We start from the raw sequence: 21,575 nt of genomic DNA on the forward strand, positions 1-21,575 counted from the left end.
TGGGAAGTGAACGTGCCAGGATGGGGCCTCTGACTCCAGATGGAAGAAGCCAGGGAAGTCTCTGGGCAAAAAGTGACATGAGGTAGAGGGGGGCTCTTGAGTTCAGAACAGGTTTCCTCGAGGAAAATTAGGATGAGTGGAGGTGCTTCCTCTTCTATCCCCGCTAAATCGTCTACTTCTCTTGTAATGTCTTTCTCTCTTAATGAGCTTAAAATGAACCTGTTTCACCCAACACTGGATCAAAATGTGAAAGCCCAAATGTGAACCCTATATGGAAAAGAAATCCTAACTCTAATACACATCTTGTGAATCACTGGACCCAAGTCAATGCCTTATGGTAACCCCAGGGCATGTTCTGCTTGTCACCTCCCAGCTTGGAGTAACACTTTCAGGAAATGAGAAAGCGCCCAAGGAGGTCACTCGGTGATGGTGTCTGAACGGCCAAGCCCCAGCCCACTTCCCTGCCCACTGTGGGAGCTCCGGGCAAGACACAGTTCTTTGCTGAAGGGGGAAAGAATCAAAGATTCAAGAAGAGTCCCAAGAGGGGCAGAAAGTCTTTTGTTCACCCTTGTGTTTCAGGGTGAAAAGTTTGGGGGAAAACCACGAGTGAATCTAGCCAGTTTCCATGGGGCTGCTGGACAGCAAAGGGAACGTGCTCTGCCAAGAGCCTCCCTGCAAACAGTGGGTGCCATTCTTCTCAGCAAGGATATGGGGAGGACCACGGTGCTGCCATTACTCTGGGAATGGACTTCCATCAGAGAGAGGAAGAGCTGAACTAGGAAACAAGTCAGGGACTTTAAGACCTGGTGGGAATGCACAGAGGTGCAAAGGGGATAGCAGGGGGAAGAAGGCAGGCGGGACTCTAGGGAAGCTGCTGGGCTCCACTGCTGGCAGGCCCGGTCTCCCTGGTTAGAAACAATGCCAATCCTGACTCCACAGAGAGTTGTAGCATCCAATGAACAGAAAAGGCCTGAAAGGGTCTAGAAAAAAATCAACGCCACGCCCCATCACCTCTGCCATAGGAACACTTCCAAAGCACAAGCCTCCATTCCAGAAAGGGAGAAGCGGTGTAGGGTAGGGACTGCGCAGGCAAGTTACTCCATCCTAGGGGCCTCGCTTTCCTGTCACAGACCAAAGCTGACATTGACCTTACAGGGCTGAATGAAACAGCAGTGGTCAGGCGCAGTGGCTCACACCTGGAATCCCAGCACTTTGGGAGGCTAAGGCGGGAGGATCACTTGAGCCCAGGAGTTTGAGACCAGCCTGGGCAACATGATGAAACCATCTCTAAAAAAAAAATACAAAAATTAGCCAGGCACAGTGGCATGTGCCTGCAGAAGAGGAAACCTGCAGTCCCAGCTACTCAGGAGGCTGAAGCAGGAGGATCACTTGAGCTCAGGAGGCGAAGGATGCAGTGAGCCGAGCTCATACCACCGCACTCCATCCTGGGCACCACAGCAAGACTCTGTCTCAAAAAAATTAATTAATTAAAAAAATACACAAAGAAACAGCAGCAACACCATCAAAAGCCACCCCAGATCATGCATCTACTCCGTGCTAGGTGCCTCGTTCTCTACTTGGTGTTTCCAAAATACAGGCGGTGGCACTGGCAGTGTCTGAGGTACTGTTATGTCACAAGTGTTGACATGGCATTAGGTGAACCGAATCACATAATGGGAAAGACATCCCTTATCAACTGTCTTTTAATCCTTCCAATTATATTGATGAAAGTACTGGTTTGACTTCACTGTGTCTTTAACTCCTTGATATATAACAGTAACTGGCTGGAATGTACTAATACAGTTTTGACTTTATTGTATCTATTCTATGATTACTTTCTTTTTTATGACAAATGATATTGGCCATTTATCTAAAGCAGAGTTTCTCCACCTTGCCAGTGCTGACATTTGGGCCAGGAAATTCTCTGCTGTGAAGCACTGTCCTGTGTATTGTAGGATGTTTAACAGCATTCTAACCTCTCCCTATTGGATGCCAGTAGCAGCCCCTCCCTAAGTGTGGCACTGAGAACTGTCTCCAGATATTGCCAAATGTCTCCTATGGGTAAATGCCAATCCTGACTCCATAGACAGTTGTGGCATCCAATGAACAGAAAAGGGGTAAAACTGGGTAAGAACCATTGATCTAAATTAGGCATACAGGTTTCCCTCTAAAATAAATCTAACTGAAAAGAATAAGCTGTTGGAAATGAATAAGCCACTGGGTGGATAACCATGCAGACAATCTCTGCGTAGGGCCCAGGCTGCTTGAGGGCGGTGTGTAAATAAGCACAGCGCTACTGCCTGGGAAGCACAGCCGGGCCTCGGCACGCAGCACTCTCGCTGTGGATGATTCCACTGTGATCATGTGATTCCTAAGCACAGAAACGATGAGGCCACAGGCTCCTTCTCGGAGACAACTCCCTCCCTCTGCATGCACTGACCTTTGGGTTTTCCACCCGGACCTCCTCGATCACAGCTATGTCACCACTGTTGCTGTCCGCACAGTGGGACACAAAGGACACGTTGGGTTCTGAGACGTTGCTGGTATCTAAGAGGTTGTCCCTGCTGGCAAGGCTCTGGCAGGCTCTCTCTTCAGCAGCTCCTGGGAAGGAGGGTGGCTGCTTTTTCAATGGGTGTAGGTTTACAACTTTCCACCCACCTGTGGTGGAAGGAAGAGATAGAACAATTCAAGGGGGAGACCAGGAAGGCATTCATGCTTGGCAGTCAGACCAGACCCACACAGGCCAAAGGATTCTGCTGAGAGTCAGTTGAAAGGTGAGGGAAGTGGACCAGCAGCAGCTTGGGCCCCTCCTTTTGGCCTCTCATCTGCAGCAGGGTTTCTCCACCTGGCCAGTGCTGATGTCTGGGCTGGGTAATTCTCTGCTGTCAGGGGCTGTCCTGTGTATTGTAGGATGTTAAACAGCATCCTGGCCTCTACCTACAAAATGCCACTAAGAGTCCCTCCCTAAGCTGGACATTTAACAATGTCCCCAGGGGGCTCAGAGCTGGGTACTAGATTTGCAAACGTGTCAACAGCACCACTGTCTAGGCATTTAAAAAAAGTTTTCTATAACTAAACTAAAAACTTGCAGGAGTCTTAGACTGTTGGAGGGGAGGGGGCAGAGGAAGCTTATGAAATTCCATCCTTTAATAGTAAAAACAAGCAAACAAAACATGTGCCACGAAGAAATGATTTGCAAGCAGCCAAACCCATGATGATGTGGTACAAATGACAGTGTCAGGCCTCTCATTAGGACGGCACCAAGGGCAACCGCAGGTGTCTGCTGAACTGAAGGGGTGTTTCTTGCAGGTGCCCAGCAGTGCAGTGCACGCAGCCCCTGCCCACCCCACGCGCTCCCTACCCTTGGTTGGGGTGGAGTGATGAGGCTGGGTCTTGGGCCGGAGGTTCGCAGAGGCTCTTGTGTCCTTCTGGGACCCTCTGCCTCTCCGCTTGCTGCTGCTCCTCTCCTCCTCACTGTCCGACTCAGAGAGGAAGGTGTCCTCGCCTTCAGGCAGAAGCGACTCCTCCTGCATAGACGCTAGGCTCACGGTGGTCAAGAGCTCGCTGCGGGCCTTCTCTCTTTGATACTGCCGGCTTAGGTCGCTCTCCTCTGCAAACACGCAGGAAATGTACTTGGTGGTTCGCTGCCGACCTTCGTCTTCCATGAATCCCTAGAGGGAATAAGATGTGTTTATCCCAATGCAAAGAGGGCATCATACCCACAGGGGTTCAGGTGGTCTGTGGCGTCTATTTCCTTATTGGCTTTCTTCTGTTTCTCCTGTCTTACTGCCTGGGCCCTCGGTTGGGCACCACTGATGCTGCCTCCAGGCTCTTCTTCTCTGTAATCCCCCAGGTCTTCCTTCTACAGAGATCCTTCTCTGAAGTACAACCCTGAATGTGTGTCTGCTCTATGAGGCTATGAGCTTCTCAGGGACAGGGCCCTGACTTAACCTTCCATATAGCCCCAGTGCCTGGGACAGGACGTGGCCCACACAAAACAGACAGTAAGCAGCAAGCATTTGTGATGCAGACTGAAAAGTTAGACTGTGGAATGTGAGCTCCACTTAGCCACTGCCATGAGGATCTGTGGACTGGGCATCAGTGATCCACACCCATTTTAACTTCTAGAACAGGGCAAGGGGCTCTTCCCAGGGCCTTTGATAGGAAAAGAGTAACATCTAGGTACCACCACATGCCAGGGATGGGGCTAAGTGTGCTGCAGTCATTCACCCAACTATAATACTGCCTTCCAGCCAGATGACCAGATGGTGAGCAAGACGAGAGTGGCATGTCAGGGGCTGAGACCACAGGTCTGAATTACAAAAGAGTGCCAGACAGGCATAGCTGGCCAATTCGATGTCCCCAGGTGCCAGGCAAGTAACACGCATAAGAAGGAGGGCCAAGTGGGGATGGTGGAACCCTGGAGAGCACTGCTTTGTCTGAAGCAGGTGGACAGAAAGTGGCCAGCCCCAGTTGACTGTCCCCACATGGGAGTAGGCTCCCGGGGTGGCCACATCACCTTCTGACTTTTTTTTCTTTTTGAGATGGAGTTTCACTCTTGTTGCCCAGGTTGGAGCGCAATGGCACCATCTCGGCTCACTGCAACCTCTTCCTCCTGGGTTCAAGCAATTGTCCTGCCTCAGCCTCCTGAGTAGCTGGGATTACAGGCATGCACCACCACGCCTGGCTAATTTTTTGTACTTTTAGTAGAGATAGGGTTTCACCATGTTGGCCAGGCTGGTCTCGAACTTCTGATGTCAGGTGATCCACCTGCCTCGGCCTCCCAAAGTGTTGGCATTACAGGTGTGGGCCACCATGCCCGGCTACTTTCTGACTTTTCAAAGCTGACAAGTCATTCAATTCTTAAAAAGTGAAGACAAACAGGAACTACAGTGAAGGCAAGACATAACACGGCTATGGGCTGCACTCAGCCCCGGGGAGGCCATTTGACTCCTTGACACAGATGTCAGGCCATCGAGTCTTCTGACTGAGATGCTCGTTCGCAAATACACTGCACGCACCTCCAAAGACGAGTGTTGGGGGAAGGCTCATGATGTTACCTTGACAACTTTGAATCTTTGAAGAAGTCGGCACAGCATTCTTGCTTCTAGTTTTCCCACATTCATAGCCACTCGGATTTCAGCTTGGGAAATTCCTTTCGTGCCTCTGCGCTCAACTGTGAGAAACAATACACATGAACCCAAACCGCTGCAAAGGAGCTGTACTGCACAAGTCAGTTTCCAGCCCACTTTTTCAGCAGACATTTCAATGCTGTGAAATTAACAGACAGAACAAAACATACGCCATTTCTCTCCCTTATCCTCCCAAGCGTGCTTCCCTCCCAACCCTCTGAGTAATATACTATACTAGGCTAGTAATACTAACAGCTAATGTTTGAATGCTTACTATCTCACGGCCCCATGTTAAAATACTAAATGTCAGGTGATCAACAGCTGAAATACTAAAATGCAGGAACCCAGTAGGTTTTACCCAATGGCAGGAAATTAGCCCTTTCGCATGAATGAACTGTTTCAGATAAATGAAATTGACCTCTTTAAGAAGCATCAAAATAATTTTTAATTCAGAACTTTTCTTAATGTGTATTCTTCATTTCCCAGTATTTCTTGATAGACACAGAGGCATTGCGGACACTGACTACTGCAGTGTTTTGTAAGAGTCGTGCAAGCAAGGACTTTGAAAGGAGATGGTATTCCTCAGCCCTGGAGTAAATGACTCACAGACCACTGGCCCCCACTGTTGCTGTGTGTAGCTTGTCTACTCCTGGGCTGTCACAAGCTGGTGTATGTCAGGATTGTGAGTATATCTGCCGCTCAGAGGCCCTTTAAATGCATCCTATTAAGCTGGAACTAAGAACTCCAGGAAGGAGCCGGCTTAGGAACTGGGAGGTGGGCAGGGAGTCCCAGCAGTAAAGCACACGAGCTGCAAGGCAGACTTGGTTGCAAAGCTCTTTGACTTTTCAGAAGTATCTTCCTCTTGGCCGGGTGCAGTGGCTTACTCCTGTAATCCCAGCACTTTGGGAGGCCAAGGCGGGCAGATCACGAGGTCAGGAGATCCGAGACCATCCTGGCTAACACGGTGAAACCCCGTCTCTACTAAAAACACAAAAAAATTAGCCGGGCGTGGTGGCAGGCGCCTGTAGTCCCAGCTACTCAGGAGGCTGAGGCAGGAGAATGGCGTGAACCTGGGAGGCGAAGCTTGTAGTGAGCTGAGATCATGCCACTGCACTCCAGCCTGGGCGACAGAGTGAGACTCCGTCTCAAAAAAAAAAAAAAAGAAGTATCTTCCTCTTTATTTCCTGATGCGATAGGCTTGAGGCTGCCTAGTAAAATCAGTCTGAATAAAGGAGGTTTGCTATGTTGTACACGTATAAAAATAAGCAGCAGAATGAAGAGAGACGACTAGGATGTGTTCCTATACTGATCTAGCAACATGCTAAAAAGTAGAGATGAAAGGGCTAGCCAGGTGCAGTGGCTCAAGCCTGTAATCCCAGCACTTTGGGAGGCCGAGGCGGGTGGATCACCTGAGGTTAGGAGTTCGAGACCTGCCTGACCAGCATGATGAAACCTTGTCTCTACTAAAGAAATAGAAAATTAGGCCGGACGCTGTGGCTCACGTCTGTAATCCCAGCACTTTGGGAGGCCGAGGCAGGTGGATTACAAGGTCAAGAGATCGAGACCATCCTGGCTAACATGGTGAAACCTCGTCTCTACTAAAAATACAAAAAAATTAGTGGGGCATGGTGATGGGCACCTGTAGTCCCAAGTACTCGGGAGGCTGAGGCAGGAGAATGGCGTGAACTCGGCAGGTGGAGCTTGCAGTGAGCCGAGATTACACCACTGCACTCGAGCCTGGGAGCCAGAGTGAGACTTCATCTCAAAAAAAAAGAAACACAAGATTAGCCGGGCACAGTGGTACATGCCTGTGATCCCAGCTACTTGGGAGGCTGAGGCAGGAGAATCACTTGAACTTGGGAGGCGGAGGCTGCAGTGAACTGAGATGGCGCCACTGCACTCCAGCCTGGATGACAGAGTCAAACTCCATCTCAAAAAAAAAAAAGAAAAAAGAAAGGGTTAAGGGCAGCATTTCCCCAGCTGTGTTGTGTGGAACCCATTCTGAGGGACGTGAAGGGAGCTACCAAACAGCCCTCCAGAAAGGTTGAACCGACTCAACAGCTCAATCAGATCCCCTGCAGCCACTTCACCTTCTGCTCTGTCTTCCTCCCTGCAGAGACCTGAGGCCACACCACCTATGACACTAGGTCACTGATATCCTACACAGAAGTTGGGGGACCTGGGGGAAGGGTTAGGAATGGGAGAGAATGTTTTCTTTGCCCATTCATCATAGATTCCGGGCCTGTGGTAACTCCAGACCAATCTTAGAAAATAACAGGTAGCTCTTGAACCTCTGAATAATAATAGTAATAGCTTTCTTCTTCTCAGTGCTTTCTATGCACCAGGCCCTATAGCAGCCCTTTTAATTTGATGTCATTTATCCTCATAATGTGCTAGTGTGGATGCTCTCACCATGTGATGGTTAACCTTAGGTGTCAATGGGACTGGATTAAGGGATACCCAGATCACTGGTCAGGTTTTATCTCTGGGTGTGTCTGTGATGGTGTTTCTGAAGGAGACTGGTGTGTAGCTCAGTGGACTAAGTGGGACAGATCTGCCCTCCATGCAGGCAGGCACCATCCAATCAGCCAGGGGCCCAGACAGAACAAGAAGCCAGAGGAAGGCGAACTTGCCCTCTCTCTCTTCTGGAGCTGCAGCCCCCTCTTCTGCTGCTCTTGGCCATCAGAACTCCAGGCTCTCCAGCCTTAGGTAACTGGGACCTGCCCCCATGACTTCCCTAGTTCTGACGCTTCCCTGGGCCTCCAGCTCACAGACGAGCTAGTGCGACTTCTCAGCATTCATAATTGCATGAGCCAATTACCTTAATAAGCTCCCTCTCATATATCTATGTTTATTTTTCCTACTGATTCTGTGTCTCCGGAGAACTCTAAGATGCCTGCTTTTACAGATGAGGAAATGGGACTCAGAGACCTCATTAAAGGCATATGGCTAAGTGGCAGAGCAAGGATTCAAACTCCAATCTGACCTCGAAGCCTAAACCCTTCTGGAGAACCAAGGCACTTCCCATTGTATTACATTCTCTATAGCAGAGCTCTCTCTCGACATGTGGGCAAAAAGCTTCTTGACTCAAATTCTCAGGACCCACATCCAAGCTGGCATGGGAACAAGACTTACTGAGGTCGTAGGTCTGTGTGAGCATATCCCGCTCGAACACAATGTCCACTGGAGGCACTGTCTTGGAGATGACCTCCTCGTCCTCGTCATCGTCATGGTCATTCCGTTTAAATTCCTTCAGCAGCTTGAGGCACCGAACCATGACGTCGGTCCCTGGCAACACAAGCACGGGTTTTCCAGCAATGAGTGAAAGCAGCGCTGCGTAGGGGAGATGAGGGGTTCCGAAATATCATAGCACGTGTCAGCAGAGACAGAGATCCCCACAAAGGTCACACACATCACCATGTCTGGACTTTTAAAAATGGCTCATCTTGGGCCACAAGACCTGAAAATGTATTCCATAAAGCTGCTTTTTGTTTTTAGAAGAATGAGTGAAGAAAGCAATGCAAATGGAAGGAATAACGAGGTGCTATTAGTCCTGTTAAATCAATAGTCACCTTCTCCTGCTGGAGACCAGCTCCATGACAACAGGAGACGTGCCTGTCTCTTCCTGTTCCCTTCCCAGCACCCGGGACATGGCCCACACTCAGGAGGCACACAAGCAGTATTTGCCAAAAGGATGAAAAACATCTTTTTCCTTTTAAGCTAATACTCACTGCCAATAAGGTGTGGCAGCAGTGTAAACGAGCTGTATAACCCTTCTAGAGCATTTCAAGGGGATTTTACAATGATTCCAAGTGTAAACATTTATTCCAAGAAAACAACTCAAAAAGAGGCAAAGCCTATCAGTACTAATAGATCTACTACAGCACTCTTTATCGCATCAGAGCGATCTTATGCATACTACAAAAAAACCAGCAACGGGGGTGGAGGGGTGGCATACCTACCAGCCACCTCACTTTCTGTGGACTAGTGTGTGCATTCAAATCATTACACTGTGTGATGCATCTATATTGCAATCTACAAAAGTAAAACATGGGAAAAAAAATAACAAACTTGTGCCTACGGCTATAACGAGAGAAAGATATATGTATCTGTAGGTAAGAACTAGAAAAGGTACAAGGAAAAATGGGGACTTCTTGATACTTGACATGAGCTAACTCATTTGGTCCCAACAACCCTTGGATGAAGACGCTAGGGAACAGAGGGGTTGAATAACTTGTCCAAGCTCCTGACAGTTTGTAAGTGACGGGAAAAATGACTCAGTCACGGTCATAGGTCTCCAACATGAACACCAAGATATCCTGTGATACGCAACAACCTGGAGTGGGACAACCACCCTGTAAAGATGTTCACGTCTTCATCCCCAGAACCTGTGAACATGTTGCCTTCCATGGCCAAAGGAACTTTGCAGAAGTGATTAAATTAAGGCACTGTGGATTTTTGAGGGTCACTGTTGCCAGGGTGAAGTTAAGAATTTTGAGGTAAGATTATCCTCAATTATCTGGGTGGGCTCAATGTAGTATCACAGAGTCCTCAGGCTGGGGATGGTGGCTCACATCTGTAATCTCAGCACTTTGGGAGGCCAAAGCAGGGAGGATCGCTTGAGCCCAGGAGTTCGACACCAGCCTTGGCAACACAGCAAGACCCAACTCTACAAAAAATTTTAAAAATCAGCCAGGTGTGGTAACATGTGCCTGTAGTCCTAGCTACTCAGGAGGCTGAAGTGAGAGGATTGCTTGAGCCTGGGAGGTTGAGGGTGCAGTGAGCCAAGCTCGCAGCACTGCACTCCAGCTTAGGTGACAGAGTGAGACCCTGTCTCAAAACAAAACACTAAACAACAACAACAAAAAGTCGTTGAAAGAGAGGCAGTAGGATCAGAGTGAGAGACTGGAAGATGCTACACTGTTAGATCTGAAGACAGAGGAAGGGACCACAACCCAGGGAATGCAGGTGCCTCCTAGAAACTAAAAAAGGCCAGGGAATGAATTCTTTTCTAAAGCCTCCAGAAGGAACACTGCCCCGCAAACATCTTGATTTTACCCCAGCGAAAGCCATTTCAGATAGGAATAAATCTGTGTGGTTTGAAGTCACTAGGTTCGTGGTAATTTGTTACAGTAGTCATAAGAATAACAGGGACAGCTTCTCCACCAGCTTTCATCAGCACATCGATGCACAGAATCCTGGGTGCTACGGCAAGGAGTGGGCACTGACGCCGGCCCTGGAGCCCAGCCCTCTATTACAGGACCCTGCCCGTGAAGTGTGAAATGCCATCCCCAACAGCACAGAAGACTGAGGTCCGAGGAAAGTCAGGCCCAACCACCTCCACTCGAGCAAGAAGTTCTTCTGGGGGCAGAGCATGTGGCTTGCAGGTGAAGTTCACAAATAAGCATCTCAGGGCCTGGAACTCAGGAGATGCCTGGAACTCAACAGACCTCAGGAGACACTCTAGTGGGGGCCGGCCTAGGGCAAGTGGCCAGCAGAAGTGGTCCCCAGGCACCAACCCTGTGCTGACCCCTCCACTCCTCACAGCAACAGAAAGTCCCCCAGGGCACGGCTTTTCATTAGAGGCAATCTAAGGCCCCGGCGCAGGCCTGAAGCCTCGGCTTCTGCTGGCTCCCCGCCGCGGCTCCTGCCGTCCCTCTTGGCTCTGCCCTGTGCTCCAGGCCCCTGCCCTGCCCTCTCCTGCAATCCCTCTCTTTCAGAATGGGAGGCTTAAGCAATCAGGAGGGGAAGTATGGGGACAAGGGGACTCTCGGGACTGTGGACATGAGCGAGAACTATCTGAAGGCTCGGGCACTGGGACGGGGTCGCCTGCCAGGCTCCCTTTCTACAAGCAGCACCTCTAGCAGCTGGTGATCAACACACTCAGCACACAGGAAGACAAGACCACCATGCCATTCCCCCCTAGACTGTCCTCTAGACAAGCCCCTCCCAACCCCCACCCCACCATGCTGCTCACACGAGCAACCTATTGCTCCTAATAACATTTATCCATTTATCCATTACTACATTTATCCATTACTACATTTATGACCATTTATCCATTACTACATCCTGGATGCTGTCCTAGGCTCCCTGTGTGCCCTATGAACTGACCCTCACCATGGCCTGAGGAGGTAAGGGTGATCATTCCAGTCACACAAGAGAACACTAAGGAGCTAAGTAATTCACACAAACAAATGCCCCTTTGCCAGTGAGAAGGTGGCATTTACCACGCAGTCTGGCTCTGGAGCCCAGGCTCTAAACCTTTGGTTTAGACGCCCCTGATTCAAAACGTCCCCGTGACTGAGAATAGATGAGTGGCGCGGCACCAGGGACACTGGCTTCTGCCTGAGCAGCAGCACAACACAGCACTTGGGGGAGTCAGACCTGAGGCACCCTCAGCCAGTGGCCCAGCGCTATTTCTTCTCCTTTTAAAGAGGCTGATTGGCTCGGAAAAGATACACAGGACAGCCCTCAAAATAAACACAGGTGGAAGGCAAGAAACGGTACTAGTAAACTCATGACCTCAGTGGGCAAAAAAGAGAAAAAGCCTCATAGTCTTCAAAGCTTCTGATCTTGGCTGGGAGCAGTGGCTCATGCCTGTAATCCCAGCACTTTGGGAGGCCGAGGTGGGCAGATCATTTGAGGTCAGGAGTTTGAGACCAACCTGGGCAACAGAGCAAGACTTCATTTCCATAACAAATACAAAAAATCAGCTATAGGCTTTGGAGGTGTGCATCTGTAGTCCCAGCTACTAGGAAAGCTGAAGCAGGAGGATTGCTTGAGCCCAGGAGTTTGAGGTTGTAGCGAGCTATGATCACACCACTGCACTCCAGCCTGGGCAAGAGTGAGACCCTGTTTCAAACAAAACACAACCAAAAAAACCAAAAAAAACCTTCTTCTCCCCACCAAGTTGGTTCACTGTCCTCACCTCTCTACTAGTGGAGCAACTGACATCCATCCCATCACAGCCTCCAACAAATGGCACAACTACCTCCTGAATAAACGTTCAGAGGGAAGGTAGGGATGAACTTGGGCTCCAGAGCCAGGCAGAGAAGTATTTCCATCTCAAGTTCCATAGCTCCCCATGTCTGTGACTTTGGGGAAATTACTGAGTATGACTCTTTGTTTTCTGACCTGCAAAACGGGATGACAGTGTTCTCTGTCTCACGGGGTTAATGTTAGCATGGCTGAGACAACATCTGTACAGAGGCTGGCATGGAGCAATCCCTCAACATGACCACCCAGCACTTGCTGGGAGCCAGGCACCATGCCAAGGGCGGTACATGAATTAACCCATAAAATCCCACAACCCCAAGGTAGGCAGGCCCCTGTAAGCTCCATTTCACAGATGCGGAAGCTAAGGTACTTGTTCAAAGTGATGGCGCTATGGAGTGGCAGAGCTAGGATGTCAGTCAGCCCAGGCTGCCAGCCTGCAGTGGATACATTTGGCCAGTAGGGGAGTTATTCTGAATAGTAGCACCAGCACCTAGCACAGGGCAGAGGCATGACAAACATCAGTGGCATTAAAGGTGGCGGGCCCCCCCTTATTGTGGGATAAGCCCCGAAGCTGCCCTCTGGTCATGATGGCTTGACTCCTAGAGACTTGTGCGAAGGCGCTCCCCTGCTCTGGTTCTGAGCATGAGGCTCAGCTGTTGGCCATGGAGGCTGAGGGCGATGCCGGAGGACTATGAGCTGTTCTGTGCAACCACAATAGGCATCATCAGCCCCAGAATCCACAAGGCACCCATGACCCGGAGTGGGTGCTGTGGGTGGGCCACATCTGAGGCCGGGCCCAGCGTGAGGCGGCTGTGCTTCCAGGCCTGGAGTGACTCTCCGGATATTTTGGCCATGGGATCTGCGGCTCTGCCTGCCCCACAGGGCATAGCTGATTTCTCTGCTGTGAATCCCAACTGCGCTGACTCTCTTCTGTATCTGCCCGGCAAGTAAGCCCTGTTTTATTTACCCAAGCTGTGTCTGGCTCTGCTCTTTCACAACATGCCAATCACAGACACATTTTCCTTTCCCCATGCCGTCACATATATATATATATATTTTTTTTTCTTTTGAGGGAAAGTCTTGCTTTGTCACCCAGGCTGGAGTATAGCAACACAATCACTGCAGCCTCAAACTCCAGGGCTCACACGGTCCTCCCACCTCACCTCCAAGTAGCTGGGACTACAGACATACACCACCACGCTCGGATATTTTTTTTATTTGTTGTAGAGATGGGATCTTGCTATGTCACCTAGGCTGGTCTAGAACTTCTGGCCTCAAGTGACATTCTTACCCTGGCCTCCCAAAGTAGTGGGTTATAGTCATGGGTCACCGAGCTAAGCCTGGTGCACATCTTTCCTTTGAAAAACCTTGTGCTGGAGAGGCAGCCCAGCACTGTGGTGGGGAAGCCAGACTTTCTGCCACAGAGCTGGCTGTGAGCCCTGCTGCTGTGTTGGGTGGGCCTGGACAAGGTGGCTGACCTCCCTCAGCCTCAAGTGTCTTGCCTGAAAACTAGGGCTAGTGACAGTGTTTTGCCTTGTGGGGAGAACGATAAGAGATTAGGCAGGTAAACGACGGAACAGTGTAGTGTGTGCCTTGTGATTCCAAGGGACCATCTGGAAGGAGTTCCACCAGCCCTGTGTGCCTTTCCCACAGTTCTAGAGTTTTACCAGGCTTAGAATTTCAGTTTTTATTATTAAATCCCTCTGGCTCCTATTTGCCTTTTTGAAGGTGCCTGTTCCAGACTACAAGTCAGCTAAAGCCAAAAGCCACAGGGGCAGAGCAAGACCCGAATAAGCGCACGTCATCCAGGGTGAGTGAGGCCTACTGCCCCATTTAAGCTGCCACCTCAGTGACCAGCAATTCCCCTGGGAGGAACTGGGGACTTGCTAATGGCAACCCCTGGTCCCTGGACACAGGTCTTTCTTCCCAGGAACAAAAGGCAGGTGAGATACAACCAGCACCCGCTCATAGGCACGAGGAGTTTCAGGCATTTTAAAGACATGGCATGCAAATATTACCAGTCCAACACAAAGGAATCACATAGATCTTTTGTGTCCAGGATCCAAGATGGACTTCATTCAGACATTCTGAAGTCCCAGAAGAGAAAAAGAGGAGTGACTCCTTAAGGAGTACCTAGTATGAGCCAGCCATTGTGTTCGGTGTTTTTGGAAGCGATTTTACTTACTCATCACGTGGCTTCTGCAAGTTATTATTGCCATTTTAAGAAAAAGAAAATTGACACTCAGAGTGGTCATGTGATCTAACCGATGCCTTCCACACTAGGCCACCTGGCTAGGCTAGAATTTCAAATTTCCATCAGAAGCACGATTCATAGTAAAGGAAAAACCAGAGTAGCTGTGAGGCGGAACCAACAGTCTGTGTTTCTCCCATTCCCAGTGAAAAATCCATCTGGCCTCCTGGCAAAATGGCGCTCTCAACTGTGATCAACCCAGGAAAGAAAAGCAAGATGGGAACAAATGAACCCCACAGCAGCTTTCCTCTTTAAGGGTCACAAGCAATGGGAAAGTCCTACTGGTAAGTCAGGCAGATGTCACGTAAATTCAGTGTTACCTCCCCACCACCCCTGCCCAAGACACACACACACACACACACACACACACACGCCTGGCCAGAGGCTGAAAGCATAGAATTCAGGGAACACTGAATGACGGAGGTGGGGGTGCTGCAGCACACACCCCAGGGCAATGGTGGTACAGGTTATATTATGGGCTCTGGAGTCAGTCTGTCTGGTGTTGGCCTGCCTCTGGCAGCCTTTGCTGGTTGCATAACTTGGCTATGTAATATGGCCTCTAGGCCTGTTTCCTCAGCTATAAAATAGGGACAATAATAGTATCTTCCTCATAGAGCCCTTAGGACAGCGCCTGGCATGAAGGTAGTGCTCTGTAAATGTTTGCTACTGCTTTTACAACTCTGATCGTTACTACAACCTTGGAAATGCACAGCTTTGGAGGATCAAGTGTCATACCCAGTCACCTGGGCTGAAAATATCAGAGAGTGCTTGGGGCCTTTAACTTGATTTGATTCCACAAGCATTTCTTCTGTGCTGGGCCCAGAACACATACGGATGATAGAGACAGGTTTCCTGCCCCTACAAAAGGTTGTGTGTGTGAGAGAGGCCGGCGGGCGGCACAGGAAGGACAACGTGCTCAGGCTTCACATGCCTGGGTTTGAATTCTGGGCTCAGCCATGGGGAAGCTCCTTACCTCTCTGAGCCTCAAGTTCTTCATGGGTAAAATGAGGGTAATTCTAACAGCATGCTTAGAATAAGCTGGTAGTAAGGACTAAATTAATGAATGCATTCAAGGGCCCTAGCGTAACACTTGAGGCAAATTAGGCACTCAGCGCATGCTCTCTGGTTGGCTGACTACTAACAGACTAGCAGGGCCAGCCAGCCATGCTGGGAAATGTGCTACAACACCCTCAGGACCCTGCTTTAAGAATGCACAGAGCTTGGAAATGAGAAAGAGACAGGATGGGGCTAGGCAGGGGACAGCAGAGAGAGGAGGTGGCATTCGGGTGGGACAGTAAAGGATACTAAGAATTGTCTGATAAAGCAGAAGAAGACAGGTTTTCCAGGCAAAAGGAAGGGTATGAGCAAAGGCACTGAGGTGGAAAAGAAGGGGCCTACTGGGGAAGGGGAGGGGAGAGGGCAGGAATGAAGGTGAGGATACGGAGAAAGGTAGCTGTGGAAGGTTTCTATGCCAACCATAGCATATTTTCTTGTTTATTTTGTAGGCATGATGTTTGGGACTGAGTGGAAGCTATTTCTGCAGTGGACATGGAAGCTGGCTTGGAGGGAGGGAGGCCTGGAAGGGAGTCCAGATCTGCAGACCCTCAGGCCCCTGGGAGCTGTCCTAGGCTGGTTTTACCTTTAGCCAGTGTCCCAGCCAGGCTCAGGCCCCAAGCACTCACCTACCTGACTTCCACTTCCTCCTGAGTTCAGCCCAGTCTCACATGGGAGGCAGCAGAGTAAGTAACCGATACTCTATTCAAATCCCTGCACCAGCACTGCCCAGCTCTGTGACCTTGGGCAAGGGACTTGTGTGTCTGTTTTCTCATCAGTGAAATAAAGAAAGAGGGGAAGAGAAAAGAGAAAAGCAAAGAAAAAAGAGAGAGAGACAGAAGGAAAGAAAGGAAAGAGAGAGAAAGAAAGAAAGAAAATAGTACTGACAGGATTGCATGGTTAGAAGGACTAGAATGAAAGAAACAAGGCTGGACATAGTGACTCACGCCCATAATCCCAGCACTTTGGGAGGACAAGACAGGAGGATCACTTGAGCCCAAGAGTTCGAGACTGGCATGGACAACAAGCGAGATCCCGTCTCTACAAAAAAACAATTTTTAAAAAAAATTAGCTGGTGTGGTGGCACACCCCTGTAGTCCCACTACTTGGGAGGCTAAGGTGGGAGGATTGCTCAGCCTACGAGGCTAAGGCTGCAATGAGCCATGATCACAGCATTGCACTCTGGCCTGGGTGAGACACAGTGAGACCTTGTGTTTGGTTTGGTTTGGTTTTGTTGACATGGAGTCTCACTCTGTCGCCCAGACTGGAGTGCAGTGGCGTGATCGGCTCATTGCAACCTTCACGTCCTGGGTTCAAGCGATTCTTCTGCCTCAGCTTCCTGAGTAGCTGGGATTACAGGCGTGCGCTAATACACTCGGCTAATTTTTGTATTTTTAGTAGAGATGGGGTTTCACCATGTTGGCCAAGCTGGTCTCCAACTCCTGACCTCAAATGATCCACCTGCCTCAGCCTCCCAAAGTGCTGGGGTTACAGGCATGAGCCACCATGCCCAGCCAGCCTTGCCTGGAATGTCATCTCGATGTTTTTTCCACTTCCCCCCACTCCAAGACTGACCACAAAATGGGATAACAATATGGCATCTCACCTACTTCTTTCCTCTTTTTAGTGCCTCTAGACAAGCCCACAGGGTCTTAGGTTTTTCTCACTAATTGTACAAGGAAACAAGCGTACTGACAATAGTACACATGGGGGTTTACAAGGGTTTAGAAAATCGTATAAACACTCTTGGTGTACAGCTTCAGAGTCAATCACCTCCCTAAACCCTTGGGCTGAGTTAGTAGCTGACTTGCAGTCCCCAATGCTTTTTTTGTTGTTGTTGAGATGGAGTTTTGCTCTGTCACCCAGGCTGGAGAACAGAGGTGCGATCTCAGCTCACTGCAACCTCCACCTCCCAGGTTCAAGCGATTCTCCTGCCTCAGCCTCCCAAGTAGCTGGGATTACAGGCACCTGCCATCATGCCCAACTAATTTTTGTATTTTTAGGAGAGATGGGGTTTCACCATGTTGGCCAGGCTGATCTTGAAATCCTGACCTCAAGTGATCCGCCCACCTGGGCCTGCCAAAGTGTTGGGATTACAGGCCTAAGCCACAGCGCCCAGCCTCCCCAATGCTCTTAAAGCGTGATCAATAGATGGGAAGGGCTGGTGTCAACTGTGCAGTGCTAACAGCAGCAGCGAACCTCTCTTGAGGGTTCTGAGCCAGGCGCTATTTAAGGAGGCCACATCCCTCACAGAAACATCCAGTCCCTGCACTGGCCCCATGGATACCTCCACTGCCAGGCACTCACCCTGTGTGGTCATTTCCCATGCTCACAAGTTCTGGCACTTGCCTTCGACTCTTCCTAGCGCAGGGAGCATTCCCTTCTCAGCCTGCAAAGGCATCAGCTAGCTACACTTTAGAGAGGTCTTGCGAGAAAATCTTAGGGCCTCTCCCTCAGTGCATGACCAGTCACCCATCCTGTTCCAGCCTGCTTCTCTTCCCCAGGCCTCACGCTCCTCCCACCTGTCCCCAGTGTGCTCTTCTGAGAAACACAACACATTTCCCTGCTGAGGGAGGCCAAAGGCTCCTGCTGTCTGCAGGACTGAGTGGCTGGTCCTTCCTGGGGGAGATCAGAGAGGGGAAGAGGCCAGTTCCTGGCAAAGGGCGCTCCCCAGGTGTCTGGGTCCCCCCTCCAGAGAGCTGCCTAGGACTCAGCAGAAGTTACTCAGCCCACAAATTCACACCCCTGGGGCTCTTACCCCTCTTTAAAGTTCTGGCTTTCAACAGAGCTTCTGCCATATTAACATGTCTTTCTTCTATTTCTCTTGTTCATTTTTTAAGCTAGTGTTCTTTAATCACTTTTTAACTATTTTAACCATTTTCCCTCCAGTATAATCAATTTTCTAGGCTTTTAAAATTTCTGAAAATCTTTTTCTGCTCTTTTTCTGTTCATGTTCACCTTTTATCCTTTTTGTTTTTCTAATCTTGATTCTTTTTAATTCCAGTTTTTTGGTTTCAAAGCTTCTTTAAACCTTTGTATTTATTTGTTGCATTTTAATCATTCTTCATATGGTTCATTTCTTTTCCCTTAGCTTGTATACAACAATCCTACTTTAACTTTTTAACTGTTCCTGTTGGCCATTTTAACTATCATAATTTAATTTGCTATACCTTGCTAGGTTTCTCGGATATTATTTACTTTTTAAAATTTTAATAGCTTTATTGAGATATAATTTGCATAACACACAATTCATCAATTTATCTGTACAAGTCAATGGTTTCTTACTACATTCACAGGCCCCTGCATCCATCACCAATCAATTCTAGAACATTCTCATCACCTCAAACCCTTTCTCACTCCTGTCTCCCTGCACCCCTCCCCTAAGCACTCACTAATCTACTTCCAGATTCCCCCATTATGGACTTTCCTATAAATGGAACCATACAGTCATGGCCTTTCATGACTGACCATGCCTTCGCCATCGAATGGTCTTGGCACCTTTGCCGAGAATCATTTGACCATAGATGTGTGGTTTATTTCCGGACTCTCAGTTCTATTTAGTTATCTGTCTACCCTTGTGCCAGTATCACACTGTCTCCATTACTACTGCTCTGCAGTAAGTTTAAAAAGCAGGAAGTGTGAGTTCTCCTACTTTGTTCTTCTTTTTCGGGATTGTTTTAGCTCTCTGGGTCCCTTTGCATTCCCTGTGAATTTTAGCATCAGCCTGTTAATTTCTGTGGAGGAGTCAGTCGGGATTCTCACACGGACTGTGTGGCATCAGTAGATTCGTCTGGGGAGTATCACCTTCTTAATACTGTGAAGTCTTTGGATCCAGGAACCTGGGATGTTTTCCATTTACATAAATCTTAACTTTCAGCAACATTTTGTAGTTTTAACAGCATATATGTTTTGTACTTCTTTTGTTAAATATATTTCTGAATTATTGTGAACAAAATTGTTTTCTTAATTTCATTTTCAGATTGTGCACGGTGGGTCTATAGAAACACAATGGACTTCTGTATACCGATCTTATGTCCTGAAATCTTACTGAACTTTTTTTTTTTAAGAGTCACAGGGGCAACAGCTCTGAGAAGAGTCGATCTCATTTACAGCTACTTCACCCCACAGCCCTTTCAATGCTGAACTTCTGACAACCTGAAAAACCCAGCCAGTTGACCGCCTCAGTCATTAGCCCCAGGGAGCACAATTTCTGTGAGTTGTTTCCAACTGTGATCATTTTCCGACAGACTACTGAGTTAACTTCTACTTCTCTTTCTTTTCTCAGCACAATTTAATAAACACAGGATGACTGGTAAACACTTGAAGAAAACAATCCAAATTTGCAAAACAGATCAGTTCAGCGGGGCTGTTTACATTACCGAAGTTTTTTTGCTTTTTGGAAAACAGATCACTGAAGCCTTCTGTGCAGTGAAATATGCATTTGAAATAAGCCTAAATACAAATTCGTTGTTTAAGGAGTTTTAGAAATAATTCATATACTAGATCCAGGTATATCTGTAAATTTAAATGAAATAATACATCATCTTTATTTATTATTTGAGCTTTGTCTCCTCCATAATGCCTTAGAGGGAAGGTTTTATGTTAATTTTGCAAACTGGAAAGACAAAGCTCAAGGCAAGAAAACCCTGAAAACTGCCTTCATCCCTTGCCTCCTGCGCATGGAAAGTAACTGAAGCGGCACTTAGTTAAATGAAATTAAATTTGCTCAGCATCTGCTTAGCGCCTATTCTGTTCCAAGCAGACACCGTACAGCCTTTAAAAAGGACGTAAAGCATGTAAAGCGTGTGGTCACCACCCTGAAGGAGCTCATGAGCTAGCTGGAAAGAACTCCCACAGATAAGTAACTGGGCTATGGCGTGCCATGGAAGTGAGGGAACGACTCACCAGGAGCCCAGGTTTCCAGCCGCAGCAGCAGAGAGGTGGGCGACAGTGTGGGCAAAGACATCATCCCTCCAGCCATCAGAATGGCTCCTTGTGCATGCGTGTGACAATCTGAACACCCTGACCGTCATCATCTTGGTGCCTGCTGCCTTAACGCAGCACAAGGAGCCAAAACCACCACTGTCTGCGCTGTAAGTCATGCTAATCTTTCTTCTGGAAAGTCCTCTTGTCCCAGCCCCAGGCCTCAAGATGATGGAAACCACTCACTGGGCAATGGGTCCTATGCATGAACTTACTTTCAAGGGTCAGGCAAATGACATACCAGCATGAAGCAGGCCGCAGGCTACACAATGGGAAGCGGGTGTCTGTGGTGAAACGGGAAGGTGAGCCCCTCCGAAATGGGGCAGCTCCCTCTGCCTAGCCAACTGCTAATAAAGGAATAAAGTTCAATGTTTCCTAATTGTATTTTTACAGAGAAGTTGACAGTCAGACTTTTTAGGTGAAACTTTCTAATTTTTAAATGCCGGCAACAAATTCAATACAAACAAACACTGTGAGCCAAACAAAACACACAGCTAGATTGGGCCTGTGTGTTATCAGCCTGTGGCCCTGCTCTATGTCTACTGTCATCTGTAAGTCTCACAATACCCTGGAAAGTGGGTACTATTACCCCCTAGATAATTCAGATGAGGAAACTGAGGTATACAGAGGTCAAATCACTTGCTGAAGGTCACCTTACCAGACAGTGATGGAACAAGAATTCTAACTCAGGGCTGTCTTACTCCCAAGTCCATTCAGGTGTGAGGTGTTAGTTTCAAGTTAGTTTGGTTAGTTTAAATTTCCAGGGACCTTAGGCTAGGGAGAATCCTTTCTCTACAGTTGCCTGTCTAGCAAAAAACGTTCTTTAAGGAACTAAGGTTCCTCCTTAGTTTCTCTTTACTTTAAATATAAATTACTTCTCTTCTCCTTAACACCTTTCTTCCAACAGGACAGAAAATAAAAATGATTAACAGCTCCACAGGCCATGAGTATTTAGGCATTCAGGCCATTAGACTTCAAAATCAAATACTGAGGGCTGAGTGCAGTGGCTCACGCCTGTAATCCCAGCACTTTGGGAGGCTGAGGCGGGCAGATCACCTGAGGTCAGGGGTTCAAGACCAGCCTGGCCAACATGGTAAAACCCCACCTCTACTAAAAATACAAAAATTAGCTGGGTGTGGTGGTGCACGCCTGTAATC

At 48.5% G+C, this 21,575-nt stretch overlaps 1 protein-coding gene across 1 annotated transcript in view; it reads right to left on the reverse strand.

Moving 5' to 3' along the window:
• Positions 1–21,575, reverse strand: part of GTF3C1 (general transcription factor IIIC subunit 1) — an 89,888-nt gene that overhangs the window by 43,328 nt on the left and 24,985 nt on the right. Inside the window, exons 7-10 of the mRNA XM_054452716.2 lie at positions 8,268–8,420; positions 5,061–5,176; positions 3,362–3,671; positions 2,441–2,658 (exon numbers count right to left, since the gene is read on the reverse strand). Of these exons, the coding sequence (XP_054308691.1) occupies positions 2,441–2,658; positions 3,362–3,671; positions 5,061–5,176; positions 8,268–8,420 (797 nt within the window). The remainder of the gene's footprint in view (positions 1–2,440; positions 2,659–3,361; positions 3,672–5,060; positions 5,177–8,267; positions 8,421–21,575) is intronic.

This window comes from Pongo pygmaeus, chromosome 18 (assembly GCF_028885625.2).
Source record: "Pongo pygmaeus isolate AG05252 chromosome 18, NHGRI_mPonPyg2-v2.0_pri, whole genome shotgun sequence".
Taxonomy (NCBI): Eukaryota; Metazoa; Chordata; class Mammalia; order Primates; family Hominidae; genus Pongo; species Pongo pygmaeus.